This window comes from Heterodontus francisci, chromosome 6 (assembly GCF_036365525.1).
Source record: "Heterodontus francisci isolate sHetFra1 chromosome 6, sHetFra1.hap1, whole genome shotgun sequence".
In the NCBI taxonomy this organism is placed as follows: domain Eukaryota; kingdom Metazoa; phylum Chordata; class Chondrichthyes; order Heterodontiformes; family Heterodontidae; genus Heterodontus; species Heterodontus francisci.
In genome coordinates, this window is record NC_090376.1 from 10160314 (window position 1) to 10177807 (window position 17494).

General features: G+C 45.1%; 1 protein-coding gene across 1 annotated transcript in view; it reads right to left on the reverse strand.

Annotated features, from left to right (window-relative positions):
* Window positions 1-8006: 8006 nt before the first annotated feature.
* wnt11 (wingless-type MMTV integration site family, member 11) overlaps window positions 8007-17494 on the reverse strand; it is a 58284-nt gene continuing 48796 nt past the window's right edge. Inside the window, exon 6 of the mRNA XM_068032770.1 lies at window positions 8007-9219. Coding sequence (XP_067888871.1) covers window positions 9045-9219 — 175 coding nt within the window. The 3' untranslated portion in view covers window positions 8007-9044. The remainder of the gene's footprint in view (window positions 9220-17494) is intronic.

Genomic DNA, 17494 nt, shown 5'->3' on the forward strand with positions numbered 1-17494 from the left:
ATGTTGCTGTTTATAGGAACTTGCTGTGTGTTAATTGACTGCCACACTTCCTACATTACATCAAAGTCTGCAGTTCAGAAGTAATTTACTGGCTATAATGCCCTTTGAGATGTCCTGTGGCTTTGATAGGTACTATATTAATACAAGTCCTTCTTTCTTCTCGGTCAGGGCCAGTGGAGCAAGTATGGGACTCACCTGGTATAAAGGCAGCTTCGCTACACATCTAACCCATATTATACATGACTTCAAAGTGCCAGGTACAAAATATAGGGGCGGAAAAAAATGTTCCATTGCTCACTGTTGACATCCCTCACTTCTTTGATCTTTAAAGTATTAAAATGAAAGTGTTTTGGTGGTGAGAAAGTTCAAACCACAGTGTGTTTGTTGGCTGCTGCCATTGTTTGTCTGCCGCAGGCATTCCCCTGTGACTGGCAGCTCGGGTCTGTGTAGCAGCACTCTCCAAATGCTGGGAGCACCAGAGGCAGGTTTCTGGTTCATTCATTGTATTTGACATATTCCTGTGGAACTTGACACTCCTACATTGGAGCTAGGCCATTTAGGAGGGAAATCAGGAAGCACTTTATTCACCTAATGGGTGGTAGAAATTTGTAACTCACCTGTCCCCAAGAGGTTGTAGAGGTTGGGGGTCAATTGAAGCTTTCAAATGTTTGTTAGGTAAGGGTATCAAGGGATATTGAGCTCTGACAGGTTAATGGAATTGAAATAAAAACAGAAAATACTCAGGAGGTCAGGCAGCATCTGTAGAAGGAGAAACAGAGTTAATGGGCAGGATTTTCCCACAGGCTTCGGGACCCCGGTGTTGGACCAAATGTGAGTCCCAAACGTGCACTTGCTAGGAGCCAGACTGGCAGAGCTATTTTCCTGGAAGCAGCCTCCTAACTGGCCGCCTCCGCACTTGCTGTCCTATTTAGGGCAGTGGGTGGGATCCCGACGCTACTGGCCCAATCAGAGGGCTGGCAGCTCTAGAGCCTAGGTAGCCACACCAGGAGAGGGGGGCACTGCTGAGGCTGGTCAGGGATCAGGAGGGCACCTCAAAATGGAGACGCCCTTGGAGGTGTAAAAATAATTAAATATTTCGGAGGGGAAAGGGGAAAGGTAGCAGGTCCCTCAGGTCGGAAGGGGAGCCCCCTCCAGTTGGATCGTTGCAGCCATGGGTGTGGCCTTTCCTGCCTGGTCTACTCTTTGACATATAGAGCCTCCGGCTCCGATGGCTTCCCACACTGCCGCAGGGAGGCCTTCTCTATGGAGCTGGTGGCCTTACCACACAGAGGGTAGGGACCGGTCTGCTACTGGAAAAATGCTGGTGCAGCCACAGAATCATCCCTATTTGGGGCCTTGACTATTTAAATTGGCTGCTCACCTCTGGGCAGCAGGAGGCAATCCATTTCCCAGTCCGCCCTGGGAATCTTCCTCAGCTGCGGGGAATGCGTCAGGAATGCCATCCCGAAGCAACTCCCCCACTATTTTCCTGGCCCTCCCACCTCCACTCCTGCCACCAGGGGGCCGGGAAAATTCATCCCAGCTTTTCAGGTCAATCACTTTTCATCAGAACTGGAAAGATTTAGAGATGTAACAGGTTTTAAGTGAGTATAGAGGCAGGGAAAAGGGGAGAGGGGAAAGAACAAAAAGGAAGGTCTGTGATACTGTGGAGGGCAGGAGAGACAAAAGGGATGATGGTGCAAGACCAAAAGGAGATGGTAATGGGACAAGTAAAGAAACAAAAGATGTGTTTGTAAATGGGAAAATGCGGAATCATTACCAACAGCTGCTGTCCAAAAACAAACAAAAAGCACGAGCAGAGGTTCTGAGCTGAAATTGCTGAACTCAGAAGGGCTATTAAGTGCCTAACTGATAGTTGAGGTGCTGACCCTCCAGCTTATGTTGAGCTTCACTGGAATAATGGCAGAAGCTGAGATCCGGGACGTCAGAGTGGGAGTAAAGAATTAAAATGACAGGCGATTAAAAGCTCACGCTTGCAAACTGAATGAGGTGCTCCGCAAAGGAGACACCTGATCTGTTTTTGGTCTCCCTAGCGTAGAGGAGACCGCATCGTGAGCAACAAATATACTAAATAGAAAGAAGTACAAGTAAATCGCTGTTTCAATTGACGAGCTGTGTCAATTATCCCAACACAAATAGATAAGAATAGAAAATAAATGGCTGAAGATAAACCTATTCATCTATCGAAGCACAGAATATGCGTAATCGTTCTACCATCTAATGGGACTGAGGTGCAGATTAACCATGACTTAATTGACTGGCGGAGCAGGCCTGAGGGACAGCCTGGTTCTAGAATTTAACGCTGTGGCTTGTAACGTTAGACTGAAATTCTAGTGATTTATTCCTTTTTTCCTCTGGGGTTTGGGATTTTACAGATTTTCATCTTAATGGCAATATTACAAGTGGTTGGTCAACTTCTACAGGGGATTAAATTGGTTGGTTAGATGATAAAGCAAATTACAGATATTCAGTGCTTCGAAGGGTGAATAGGTTTTTCTTCAACCATTTACTGTTTGTGTTGGGGGAAGTTTACATGGCTAGCTGGTGTGAATACATTTTGTAGATGGATGTAGCAGTGACTCTGAGAAAGTGTAAGATTCAAATTTACCTGCCCAGCTGCTGCCTCACGTAGCTTGTAACCATAATCATTCGTTGGAGCCCACTGCTTCCATTTGATGTAAGTGGGACTTATAACCTTTATAAAGCAAACCCCTGTGCATAATATAGTCATGAGCACAGCAACAAAGGGCGAATGGTTATTTAATACCCTTCCAAAAGACATTATTAATGCCAAGATAAACATTCCCAGCAGTCCTTTCCTGCACGTAAACGTGTTGCGGGACTGGTCATAAAATGACTAATTTGACCCTTTGTACATTACACTGGGGGTAGAGGTCACTTGTCTGGAATGGCCACTTGAGATTCTTCTGTCGGGTGAAAGTTACCTTACAGTCAAGACAGAAACTTCTTAGTGATTTCTCTGGACCAGTGAGGTTTCATTGTTTAAGTGAGCTGTAAATGTTAGTTTCTGGCATAAGAAAGGACAAAGAAGGAGAATCCTAGTAAGATCTTTCCCATGAAACCATCTCTTTGACCAAACTTTCAGTCACCTCTCCTTCTTTCGTTCGGTGCCCATCTTTTTCTGATGCATCATTGAGTTGACTTTTCTATGTTAAAGCTTCTACATGAATGCAAGTTGTTGTTGATATCAATGGATTCCTCAAGTTGCTTTGGAGGGGCATGGGATCGTCAGAGAGGAACAGGCTGCATTTTTCCTCGCATGTGTAGGAGATATACGAAATTCCAGAGCATGAGAAATCTTAGGAAAATCTCTCTTACATGGGCTTTCATAAAGCTTTAAAACTAATATCTTGTGCACTTCTTATGATAGAAGCTCTGGGAGTTCACAGGCAAATCTTGGATTGTATTAATGATCTAGATGTAGGTGCTGGGGATTTGCAGGCGACACTAAGATCTGTGTGGGTGTTATAATTGTAGACGATGCTCATTTAGTTCAGGTCGATCTTGATATGTTCGGGGATCAGACCCGTGACTGGCAAATGATGTTAAATGTTGAAAAGTGCAATATTGTGCATGTGGGCAACATGCACACACCCTGCAGGGAAAAGTCTTAAAGAACCTTGAGAAACAGAGAGATCTGGGTTTTCTAGCGCAACAATCTCTAAAGGTTCATGAGCTCTTCTATGAAGTGATAGCTAGAGCGAAAAGAGCATTGGGGTGTATCGCTAGGCCAACAGGATGTAAAGGCATGGCATACTAATTTTCCTTTATACAAGACCTTGCTCAGGTGTCACATGGAATACTGAGTGGAATTATATGCTCTCCCCCACAGCAGGTTTGGAGGTGGGGTGAGCATAAAATCTGGTGGGATGGTGGCTGGTGGGGGGGACCCTGCCACCATTCTGCCTCTGCTGAAATTATGTCCGTGGCAGGAAGGCCTGTGAACGACCTTCCAGCCCCATCGCCAATTGAGGCCCTTAACTGGGTAATTAACCCCCAGTTAAGGGCCTCTTCCCGCCACAGCCGCAATTACCTGTGTGGCGGGCGGCCCTGTCGCCGCACGGGAAGCACAGCACAAGAAACCGTGTGGGCTGTTTCCTGGCTACGGGAGAGTGGTGGGGGGAGTGTCCCTTGTTCAAAGGCACAGTGCCTGAACGAGGGACCCGGCATCACGGGAAGGCGGGGGGGGCATCCCACTGAGGGCCACACCTCTGCACTTGCTGCCGACCTCCCCCCCCCCCACAATTGCCCCAGCGACTCCCACTCCGCGAGAGCCCTCCCGCCTTTACCTACCTGAGGCCTGGGTCCAACGCCACTCCTCGGTGTCTGGTCGCTGCAGCTAGAGCTGTGCCTCTGCGGAAGCAGTGGCTGCTGCTGTAGCTGCTGGTCTCTGATTGGCCGGCTGCTCTGCAAGGCCGGGACTTCTGGCGATGGGGTCCTAAATCCTATGGAGGTCACACTGCTGTCCAGTTAAGTGCCTGATAGACACTAAATTCAGCGGGCCTTCTGTAGAAGAGGCGCATGGGGATCTTGGCGTCGGTTTCCCCTGATGCCGAGACCTCCGCCGTCAGCATAAAATTCCACCCACTGTGTCTAGGTATGGTCTCCTGAAATGGTGGGTGGAAAGTGTACAGATGAGAGCTACTAGACTAGTTCCTAGTTCAAAGTATCTCAGTTGTCAAGATAGGCTAAAAGAGTTGGGACTGCACATTTTAGAGAAGCGTAGATTTAGGGGTGATCGGATCGAGGTTTGTACGATGATAAGGGATTAGATTGTGTTCCAGTTGATACCTTTTCCAATTAAATAGGTTAGGGGGGACCAGGAGTCACAATCTCAGGTTGCGTAAGACCAGATCTAGGTTAGTTGTCAGGAGGTGGTTCTTTGCCAGGGGAACAGTGAACCTCTGGAACAGGCTACCGGCTGGTGCCGTGGAGGACAATTCACTGAATTCCTTCAAATGAGAGCTGGACCTTTTCTCACTGATCACCTCTTACAAAAGGGTGGGTGCTGCATAGAATTATCAGGGCCAGACTGATTGCCTGGATTAGCTTCGATTGCCTAGTAGGGTCAGAGAGGAATTTCCAGGTTTCCTCCCTAAATTGGCGTGGTTTTTAAATCTGTTTTTTGCCTCTCCCAGAAGATCACGTTGTTTTGGGTGGAATGGGGAGTGTAGACATTGTGATAGACAAGGTATCAAAATTGTGTGGGATAGGCTGAATGGACCAGTGGGTCCTTTTCTGTTCAATATTGTCCATACTTTTGTATGTAACTGCCCTGCTCTTCTTCGAATAGTGCCATGGGATCTCCCACCCCACCTGAGGGGTCTTTGGTTTAACATCACATCCTTCCTCCGTACAGCACTTCCTAACTACTGCATTGGGAGCATCAGACTGGATTATAAGCTTGACCCTCCCGGAGCGAGACTTGAACCCATGATTCATTCTAGATGATAGAAAATAGAGAGAGCTGCCGTGGGATAGACCACTTCCTGCCATCCCTGTCACTTGATAGAATTGGCAATCCTGGTAGATGGCCTGCACGTGAAAGGCCCACTGCAAACGTCAAACTTTCTGTGGTTATCCAGGCCCTCAATGCCAATTTAGAGCCAGAGACTGCGCACCTTGTTGGAAATCAGCACCACACAGATTTATATGTGTGTATTCAGTACTCTGGGTTGCTGAATTGCTGAATGAATGGTTAAATGAACTGTGCTACAAAGGATTCCAATCTGTTATTTTGAACCCAGCTTTATTGGGTTTTTGTTTTAAGCGTTAAATTTCTTGGCAGTTTTCCTTTCGTCTGTTAACCGAGAGTAGCTGTCCCCTGTTTTTGAAAGTATTTGTCCTCTACACTGGCCGGATCTTCTCCCTGGAGGTCATAAGGTCAGCAGACAACTTTGTCCATCTGAGCTGAGTGCGAGGCTGCATCTCCTAGCATCATACAGCACAGCTTGAGGCCATTCTGCCTATCGTGCCAGTTCTGGCTCTTTGAAAGTGCTATCCAATTAGTTCAAATCCCTTTGCTGCCCTTTCCTCATAACCTTGAGAAGTTTTCCTCCTGATATATCCAATTCCCTTTTGAAAGTTACTACTGAGTTTGTTTCTATCACTATTTCAGGCAGTGTGTTCCAAATTACAGCAACTCGCAGTGTAAAAAAAAATTCTCCTCATCACCCTCTCTGGTTCTTTTGCCAATTATCTTAAATCTGTGTCCTCTGGTTACCAACCTTCCTGCCAGTGGAAACAGTTTCTGCTTATTTACTGTCGCAAACCCTTTCATTATTCTATTCAATCTCTCCATAACCTTCTAAGGAGAACAAACCCAGTTTCTCCAGTCTTTCCCTGTAAATGAAGTATTTAATCCCTGGTCTCATTCCGGTAAACCTCCTCTGCAGCCTCTCTAAGGCCTTGACATCCTTCCTAAAGCTGGTGCCCAGAATTTAAGTCGCTCCATAAAAGTTGCCTCTTTGACCGTGTTTTTTGGTCACCTGCCCTAATATCTCCTTAAGTGGCTCGGTGTCAAGTTTTTTTTGATAATGCTCCTGTGATGTTTGACAATGGTAAAAGAGCTATATAAATCCAGGTCATTGCTAAGAGGAACAGATTTGCCAGGTCGGGATACCGACAGAGGGGCAGATGGGAAGGATGATCGAGGTGTGGGGAGAGGTTCCGGCAACAGCTATCAGTTGAATGTGGAGTCCAGAGGGGAGCTTCTCCTGCTCCTGGCTCCACATTCAGGTAGGTTTTATAAATTACCTCTGTATTTTGTCTGCACTCTCTGCTCTCCCTTTAAGGGACTGATGGTTTGGCCGCATGTGCGGTGCAGTGCAGATTCCAACAGCATTTCGCCCAGTATGGAAACATGGTCCTGCAACGGGCGTGGGACGCTCCTTTGCAAATTTAAATTGAAATCAGCTGCGTCCAATATGTCAATGGTTTGTGATGCCATCGCGTAGAGGGTGCAAGGGCATGAAAGCGGACTCTCCAGTGCCCATCTTTCAACCCCCTCAAAAAAGTCGCTGACCAACCCAATTTCTAGGCCTCCCTGGACTGAATAGCTTTTGGTTTTAAGATCTCTTAGCAACCTTGTGCTAAAGTTACCTTGGATGAATAGGTGAGTCAGCCACCCACTACTGGGTGCTCTGCACCCTCCTAGGCTTGACCAGTGCAGACGTACGACATGGAGTGCGTGTGTGTGTGTATGTGTGGTGGGTGAGAACTGGCAAGATGTGGCTGTTTGTATCTGTGGATTTGTGCTTATAGAGGAATGCCTCACCTTCTCTTGAATGTCATGCCCAGAGAGGGCAAATGTGCGTTAGCTTGAGGAAAGGGTGAACTGGGTACCTTGGTAGTGTGGAATGTGACCCTGAGAAGGGGGGGAGTTATATCAAGCAGAATTCTCACTCCAGATCACAGTGACCCCACTGGAAAGCTCATAGATGAGGATTGGATTGAATAAGAACTGGATTGGCTTTGGCAGATTTCGCCGAGGGTAGGACTGGCCGAGGGCAGGATTGGCCGAAGGCGGGATTGGCCGAAGGCGGGATTGGGATGAGGACAGGATTGGGTTGAGGGCGGGACTGGCTGAGGGCGGGACTGGGTGAGGGAAAAATTGGTCAAGGGCAAGATTGGGTTTGATTTACTTTCCACAAATAGTCAGCCAACTCTAACTCTATAGGTGAGGTATTAGGTGGTTGTTAGTACCTGTAGAAACATAACGATCGAGGACAGAAGAGGAGAAGGTCCTTTGTTGGCCAGGGATAGGGTGGTGCTGTAGGGTCACTGTTAGTAAGAGAGAGATGGACAAACACAATAAGACTACAATTATCAGATAATCAATGCAAAAGACATTTTGCAAATTTGAGTAACAAAATAAGGAATAGTCTGAGATGTTTTTAGAATGTATTTATTTAAAAGTCTTTTAAAGAAAAAAATAGGACATTGTTTTCACAAAAACCTTTATATTTAAGTCTCCACAAAAAAACTTAAAATTCTAAAGTCTTATAAATACTAATTTTTTTCAGATTTTTAAAAATTATTTTGTAGCCTGTAATAGAAAATATATATACAGATTATATCTACAGCCACTGTGTTGCAAATCCGTTGCTACGACAATAGCATTGCCACGGTTCAGGAGCTCAGCAAATGTCTGTTTTTGTTGTGAAATTCCAATTCCTGTCTGTGTAAAGGTCTTGGAGGAACCTGGAGATTCCTGCATTCCTGCACCTGAAAGGACGGAACCAGGAGGCATCCCTGAACCTGCTGAGCTTAACTGCTTCCTCCAGATTTACGTGTTTGGGATTTCAAGCCCCATTTTTGGGTACTAGGTTCTGTGGAACACACCTCCCCTCCCCCACCTCCCTCTCCTGCCATCCCGCATGTCAGATTTCCAAAGCTCCCATCTTTTTAGAATAAATCAAGACGATACCTTCACGAATGCATTTCTCCCCACCCATTCAATGAAAGGCATCGTCCTTTTGCTTTTGTCTCTTCAGCTTTGAGACAAAACCCAATCTCTTAGTCGAACTGTAGCAGTTCTTATAACTCATCGAATCCCAACTATCTTTTTTTCTCGTGGGTAAGGGACGGGAGTGGCGGGGGGAAGGGGGGGGTGGTTAGGGTGGGTAGGGGGAAGGCGGGAGTGGGGTTGGGAGATAGATGGTGGAATCTCGCTGGGGAGAACAGAAGAGTTGTAAGTACCGCAGCAACTGTTTCCTTTTATTGATGTTTTACTGTTTTTCCTCCTCTTCAAATCCGGTGAAAATTAGGACCAGGCTTTCGAAAGGCTTTCAGCCCAACCATCACAAATAGATCTATCATCTTGGCAGAATCCCATCTGAAAGGCATCACGAGGATTTTACACACTTCCGAACCGTCAGGGTAAGGTAATGTTTGCTTTGTCAATAGTCCTCTTCAGTTCATCCAATGTCTCTGCTGGTCTTTATAGAGGGGTGTTGGGGATGGGGGCAGGATGAAGGAAGTGGGGGGAGGGGGTGTAGGGTTCACTTGCAGACGTACCTCTCCACTATCCTCTCACATTTCTTGCATGTCACGTAGCAACACCAGTGGTACTTGCAGTGGCATCTCTCCACCAGCTTCTCCATGTAAGGGTTGTAGCCCCTGCCACAGCACATCAGGGTACAGCTATCGCTGCCATTGGATGTTTTGTTGCACTGTCTGGAACCGAGAAGAGGGGAAGGGATGGAAGGAGAGAAAAACATATCAGGGATTGCTAACAATAAAAGACCAAGGTTTGTTTCATCCAGCTTCCTTTTTTTTTTAATTGATTCATGTGGATGTGGACATCAAGAACAAAGAACAAAGAAAATTACAGCACAGGAACAGGCCCTTCGGCCCTCCAAGCCTGCGCCGATCCAGATCCTCTATCTAAACCTGTCGCCTATTTTCTAAGGGTCGGTATCTCTTTGCTTCCTGCTCATTCACGTATCTGTCTAGATACATCTTAAAAGACGCTATCGTGCCCGCGTCTACCACCTCCACTGGCAACGCTAGCCAGGCACCCACCACCCTCTGCGTAAAGCACTTTCCACGCATATCACTGGCAAGGCCAGCATTTATTGTCATTGAGAAGGTGGTGCAAAGTAGCCTTCTTGAATACAATTGAGTGGCTTGCTCGGCCATTTCAGGGGTCCATTAAGAGTCAACCACATTGCTGTGGGTCTGGCATCATTTTTTTAATTCGTTCTTGGGATGTGAGCACTGCAGGCAAAGCCAACATTTATTGCCCATCCCAAATTTCCCTTGAGAAGGCGGTGGTGAGCTGCCTTCTTAAACCACTGCAGACTGTGTGGTGTATGTACACCCACAGTGCTTTTTTCCTGTAGCTGTTTGCTACAACTGAGTAGTTTACTCGGCCATTTCAGAGGGCAGTTAAGAGTCATTGCTGTGGACCTGGAGTCATATGTAGGCCAGACCGGATAAGGACAGCAGATTTCGTCCCCCCGAAGCCCATTAGTGAACCAGATGGGATTTTAAGACAATGCTGTAGTTTCATGATCATTATTTATGAGACTAGGATTATTCCAGATTTATTCATTAATTGAATGTAAAGTCTCCCAGCTGCCTTAGTGGGATTTGAACTAATGTCTCTGGAGCATTCGTCTAGTCCTTGGAATTAGTAATCCAGTAACATTATTACTTTGCTACCATTACCATATAGGCCAGACCGGGTAAGGATGGCAGATTTCCTTCCCTAAAGGGCATTAGTGAACCAGATGGTTTTTTTTACCAAAATAAATCTAGTAGTTTCATAGTCAGCATTACTGATAGTAGCTTTTTTAAAATTCCAGTTTTATTTTATTTACCAAATTTTAATTCCACAGATGCCTTGATAGGATTTGAACCCACATCTATGGATTATTAGACCAGGATTCTGGCTTATTCGTCCAGTAGCATAATCACCATGCTACCATTCCCAATACAGCATTAATGGCATTAACTACCAATCAATCTCTATCAACAGACCCAGAAATGAGGAACCCTCCTCCCCACCAAATGCGGTGGGAACCATTGAAGCAGATCACCTGTTTACATCCAACCGCATGACGATTTTCCCCCCTTCTCTGACCTGGGGCCGTTAAATCCAATTGTAACAAGCCTACTGTTCTGCTGGCACAGGCCTGAGATCGAACCTGGCCCTTTACTGGCCCTGCTCCTCACTGAATATACTCTCAACCTAACCAGCCAGGCACCAAATTGCTGGGATTATGTTGGCTACCCATTTTGCACGCTGGCCAATTATATTTACTGTTGAAGCCAATTAAAAAACGAATTTGAATTTATATAGTGCCTGTCACGTCTACAGGACCTCCCAAAGCACTTTATATCCAATGAAATACTTTAGAAGAGTCGTCACTGTTGTAATGTAGGAAATACAACATCCAATTGGTGCACAGCAAGCTCCCACCAACAGCAATGTGATAATGACCAAATAATCTGTTTTGTGATGTTGATTGAGGAATAAATATTGGCCGGGACACCGGGGCGAACTCCCCTGCTCTTCTTCAAAATAATGTCTTGGGATCTTTTGTGTCCATCTGAGAGGGAGGATGGGGCCTCAGTTTAACATCTAATCTGAGAGACAGCACCTCTAACAGTGCAGCATGCCCTCAGTATTGCACTGGGAGCGTCAGCCTAGATTTTGAGCTCTAATCTCTGGGGTGGGACTCGAACCCACAACTTTCTGACTCAGAGGTAAGAGTGATATGAACTGCACGACAGACAACAAATAATAAGTAAAATCGAGGGAGTGCAAAATGGATGTTGGATTCAATTGCATTTGTTTGATACTGGGCAGATTGATTAAAATCACCCTCATGGAGTCCTTTGTGGGAGTATTGGGTTTGAAGTGCTCACCATCACCAATATACCATGCCCTGAGGAAAGAGCAGTGTAGTGGGATCAATTAGATAGTTCCTTAAAAGAGCTGGTATATGCACAATGGGCCGAATGGCCTCCTTATGTGCTGCATTATTCTATGATAAATAAAACAGATATTAGAGTCATTCATTTGTTGTTTGTCAGACCTTTGCTGCAGTGTTTGGCTACGTAGCAACAGGAACTGCACTTTGTAAGTAACTCATTGGCTGTAAAGCATTTTGGGATGTCCTGGGATTTGATAAGCTGTGATATGAATACAATTTCTTTCTTTCTTTATTCGCTCCCTGGCTGAAATCAATAAAACTCAACAGAGACTAGGGATTGAATCCTAGATCAGGTTCACTGTCACAACAGATGGTTCATTTACTCAGCACGTTATCAGTGAAGGAGCTGTACAAAGGCACATTAGGGACAGAAGTAGCCCATTCAACCCCTCCGACGTGCTCCACCATTCAGTTCAACCATGGCTGATCTGTACCTCAACTCCATTTACCTGACTTTGCTCCATATCCCTTGATACCCCTTAACCAACAAAAATCTATTAATCTCAGTCTTGAAAGTTCCAAATTGTCCCCAGGCATCTATAGCCTTTTGTGGGAGTAAGTTCCAGATTTCTACCATCCTTTGTGTGGAAAAATACTTCTTGATTTCAGTCCAAAATGGCCTGGCTCTGATTTTAAGGTTCTGCCCTCTTGTTCTTGTTTCTTCCACCAGAGGAAATGTCTCCATATCTATCCCATTGAATACTTTGAACATTTTAATAACCTCGATCAGCCCATCCCTCAATCTCCGATATGTAAGGAAATAGAAGCCAAGTTTATGCAATCTGTCCTCATAATTTAATCCTCTTAGCTCGGGTATCATTGAATTATTCATTGATTTAAAAAACAAGTTCTGATGCAGTATAATTACTGCTAAGGTTACAAAGGGTTTATTGGACAAAATGTTGTGCAGTGTAAGCATGTCTCCTCGATGGAACAATGCAAAATCTTCCAGTACTGTGTAATGCACTGTAACCTAAACAAATGTGTAAACTTTACTGAATTCAATAAAAACTTATAAACAAACCAAGTGCAATACATACATGTCATGAAGCATATGTTAGACTCCACATGCAGCCAATAACCTGCCTAGATAGGATTGCTACAGCTCTTAACTCTTTTCGTATTCCTATAAAAGTCTAGAGTTAGAACAGATGCTTTTGACTCTGCCTCGTCCACCTGGCCAGTTACTATCAATGGGGAGCCAGAGCTGAACTGCATTAACCTTTAATGTATGTGCCAGTATGTTCCAATCTCTCTCCCTTAATGCTCCCTTGGGACGTAGGAGACAGGAAGAGCTTATATTTTCCCAGTCATCACCTGTAAATCCTCAAAGCAGCTTTTGAGTTTAGAGACCTCAGCCCCACCCCGATTACTCATGAACCAGATCCAGTTTGGACATTAAATATCGCGTTTTTTTAGCAGGATAACTGCCTGTGAGTCAGCTACATTTCAGCAGTTCAAAAGACAGAGAGCTTCTTGAGTCACCAGTGGAACTGAACCTGGACAGACTAGTTAGGCATCAGGCTCGATTCCCATGGTCTGCATTAACACAGCTCAATGAAAGCAACAACTGAGGTTGTGTCATTTTATTCGTTCATGGGATGTGGGCATCGCTGGCAAAGCCAGCATTTATTGCACATCCCTAATTGCCCTTGAGATGGTGGTGGTGAGCTGTCTTCTTGAACCTCTGCAGTCCTTGGGGTGTAGGTGTACCCACAGTGCTGTTAGGTAGGCAATTCCAGGAATTTGACCCAGCAACAATGAAGGAATGGCAATACAGTTCCAAGTCAGGATGGTGTGTGGCTTGGAGGGGAACTTGCAGGTGATGGTGTTCCCATGCATCTGTTGCCCTTCCCCTGGTAAGCCAGCGTTTTTCCAAACTGGGGTCTGAGAGACTCCCAGGGGGTCCAAGAAAAAGCAATACGCCAATAAGCAGCAGCCAGAGCGGGCTTGGTACAAGCTGGGCGATAGGAGCAGAATGTGGTCGCCACATGTGCAGCACAGAGAGGGCTGGCTGTCTAACTTCGGAGGGGAGCATGCATGGCAGAGCACTGCGAGCAGCAGGAAGATGGGCAGGTACACCCACAGTTACTATGGCTTGTGAGGGGCACCAGGTGAATTCAACTTTGTTCAAGAGAGGGAAGTTTTAAAATATTTAAAACTCGAATAAAGAGCCCTAAAAGACAAGCTCGCCCAGGTATTTTGAGTATTATACTGTATTGTAATTTAGATGTGGTGGGGGTGGTCCATGATTCATAATCCATTTGGATTAATCCTTTACCCAACAGGTTTGCAATCCACTGATCTAGACAGTAGAGGGTTTGGGGGCTTATTTTGAAAAAGCACCTCCCACAGACACCTTTCTATTGGTGAGGACGGAAAGGACAAGGCTTTGCTGTGTCAGCTATGGCTTAGTTGGTAGCACTCTTGCCTGTTAGTCACAAGGTTGTGGGTTTAAGTCCCACACCAGGACTTGAGCACAAAAGTTTAGACTGAAACGCCAATGCAGTACTAAGAGGGTGCTGTAGTGTTGGAGGTGTCGTCTTTCAAATGAGTCGTTAAACCAAGGCCCCGTCTCCCATCTCAGGTGGACATGAAAAATCCCATGCCTTTTTATTATTATTTTGGGAAGATCAAGGGAGTTCTCCCTGGTGTCCTGACCAATATTTACCCCTCAATCAACATCACAAAAACAGATTATCTGGTCATTATCACATTGTTGTTGTGGGAGCTTGCTGTGCTTATGCTGGCTGCATCGTTTCCTGCATTACAACAATGATTAAACTTCAAAAGTACTTTATTGGCTGTAAAGTGCTTTGGGATGTCCAGTGGTCATGAAAGGCGCTATATGAATGTAAGTCTTTCTTTTCTCTGTGTACACGAGCTATTTTAACAGGGCTTAAATCAGCATAAATAATCTGGTAAACCAGACATAATCTGGCAGCACTCGGCTCACAAAAACTACTTGACACAGAAATGCAAGTCAAAAGCAAGTCTAGAATGCCTATAAAACAGGCCTCCTCCCATATCCCCATCATCCAAGCCAATGGGTAGAATCCCAATGGACCAAATGCATAAAATTGTATAAAATTCCAATGGATCAAATTCTGAATCAACCCACTTTACATTCACTCCAGTTCCAAGAGTGAACTAAACTTTTCTGATTTATATAGAATTCCAATGGATCAAATTCTCAGCCAGTCTCATTGTGAGAACCATTCCCATTTTAAAAAGAAAAACAGAAAGAGATCCGATTTGATTTCTTTTGGGCCTCCTTATCTCGAGAGACAATGGATACGCGCCTGGAGGTGGTCAGTGGTTTGTGAAGCAGCGCCTGGAGTGGCTATAAAGGCCAATTCTGGAGTGACAGGCTCTTCCACAGGTGCTGCAGAGAAATTTGTTTGTTGGGGCTGTTGCACAGTTGGCTCTTCCCTTGCGCCTCTGTCTTTTTTCCTGCCAACTACTAAGTCTCTTCGACTCGCCACAATTTAGCCCTGTCTTTATGGCTGCCCGCCAGCTCTGGCGAATGATTTATATAGAATTCCAATGGATCAAATTCTCAGCCAGTCTCATTGTGAGAACCATTCCCATTTTAAAAAGAAAAACAGAAAGAGATCCGATTTGATTTAATGGGCAACAATCAAGAGGCCTGGATCCACCGAACATGAGTTCAAATCTTGACACTTTGAGAATTTCAATTTAGTTTAAAAGTCTGGCACTAAAAGGCAGATATCAGTAAAAGCTACCATGAAGCTGTCATATTGTCATAAAAACTCATCTGGTTCACTAATGTCCTTTAGAGAAGGAAATCTGCAATCCTTACCCGGTCTGGCCTATATGTGACTCCAGTCCCACACCGACATGGTTGCCTCTTAGCTGCCCTCTGAAGTGGCCTCGCAAGCCATTCAGTTGCATCAAACTGCTACCAGTAGTTCAAGAAACCGGCTTGAACTCGCCACCTTCTCAGGGTAACTAGGGATGGGCAATAAATGCTGGCCTTGTCAGTGACACCCACGTCTCAAAGTTGTTTGTATATCCGACGTACTCGTTTTATCCAGCTGGAAAGGCTGAGTGCACCCGTTAGAGATTTGAAATCTGGGGCACATTCCAGTCCTCAACCAACTCAATGTTGTAAATGTTATCCAAGTACAGAGCAAGGCAAAGCCAAAAAAATACTGGAAAACACTGAACAGGTCAGGCAACTTCTGCGGAGAGAAGGGGAAGGTATCACCATTGGGAGGTTCCAGTACTGAGGAAGGATCCAAAGCTGTTCTCTCCACAGGTGCTGTCTGACCAGTTGAGCTTTCCAGCAGTGTCTGTTTTTGTTTCAGGTTCCCGGGATCTGCAGCATTTTTGCAATTTTCCTCTGCTTAGATCATTGGAAAATGGTCAAACTGCTGCCAAATTTCAACCTCATGAACAGAAGCATGGTTTTGAAATCTTAATTAAGTTTTGTCTAAAATATATGCTTTTGTAAAAGCATTTTCTATTGTGTTTGTTGTCTCAGCTGAGTTGCTGAATGATATATATATATGAATATTTGCAAATTGGCAAATCATATCAATGGTCAGTAGCAATCTCAGTCTATGCAGTACGTGCCTTGGCAATGAGTTGGTAGGCCTATCAGCCTTTCACTCTTGTTAAGGAGGCTGGCAACTGAGTCACTCTAAATCAATGCGCCCCTTCCCTCTCCCCTTCTGAGCTGGCACAGGTCGTTGCTGATACAGACATGGAGACACCAAATCGCATCCTGCTGTTCTACTAGGCGGTGACGCAGAGGCACAGAGAGGGGTGACCATCAGGTCTCCAAGAAATACAGCTCTTGATTGGGCCGCTAAGAGCTGTGCAAGTGACCCACGGTCTTAACCATGCCTCAGTGAAAAGCACTCTCGGTAATCCAGGCTGACACTCCCAGTGCCAGTATTGAGGGAGTGCTGCACTGTCAGAGGTGCAATACTTCAGATGAGACATTGAACTGAGGTCCCGTTTACCCTCTCAGGTTGATGTAAAAGATTCCATGGCTATAATTTCAAAGAAGAGCAGGAGATTTTTCCCTGGTGCCGCGGCCAATATTTACCCATCAAGCGACATCACAAAAACAGATGATCTTGTTATTCCCACACTGGTATTTGTGGGAGCTTGCTGTGCACAAATTGGCTGTTGCATTTCCTGAATTAAACAATGAGCACACTTCAAAAGTGCTTCATTAGCTGTAAAGCACTGTGGGATGGCCCGAGTTCATGAAAGGCGCTATATAAATGCAAGTTCATTCTTACTAAGATTGTTTTGCTTCCAAGGAAAGCGAGCAGGTCTGCTTAACCCAAAAGTGTGCTTCCTCAATAGGTAACGTACATTAAAATGCTTGGTTACATACCCAGGAATCCTTCATATATACTGATGGTTATGATCTATGACATCTAATATTGCTCCACTTTTGTCATTAATGACTTTACAATAGAGCATTAACAGGGCACCTCTTCTCCCCTTTCCATATTAATCACAAGCTTTCTCCATTTACTGATTTACCACAACAGATTTAGCTCATTGGATCTTTGTGGCTCTATTGACTAACTGTGATCATTAATTAATCTGCAGACAGCCTCCAATTACAACAAGTTGTTGCTTGTGCAATTGCTGTCATTGTTACCCACAATGGGCATTCAGAGTGTTGTGCTGTGTTGTGTGTGATAGCAACTTGATTTATTCAGCACCTTTAACATAGTAAAATATCCCAAGGCGCTTCACAGGAGCATAAATCGGACAAAAGCATGACACTGAGCCACACAAGAGAGATAGAAGGACAGGTGACCAATAGTTTGATCGAAGAGCTAGGTTTTACGCAGCTTCTTAAAGGCAGGGAGAGATGTGGCGAGGCGGAGAGGGAATTCCAGAGCTTTTTAAAGCCTCAGCAGCTGAAGGCACGTTTGCCAATGGTGCAGTGATTAAAATCAGGGATGCCCAAGAGGCCAGAATTGGAGAAACGCAGAGATCTCAGAGGGTTGTAAGAC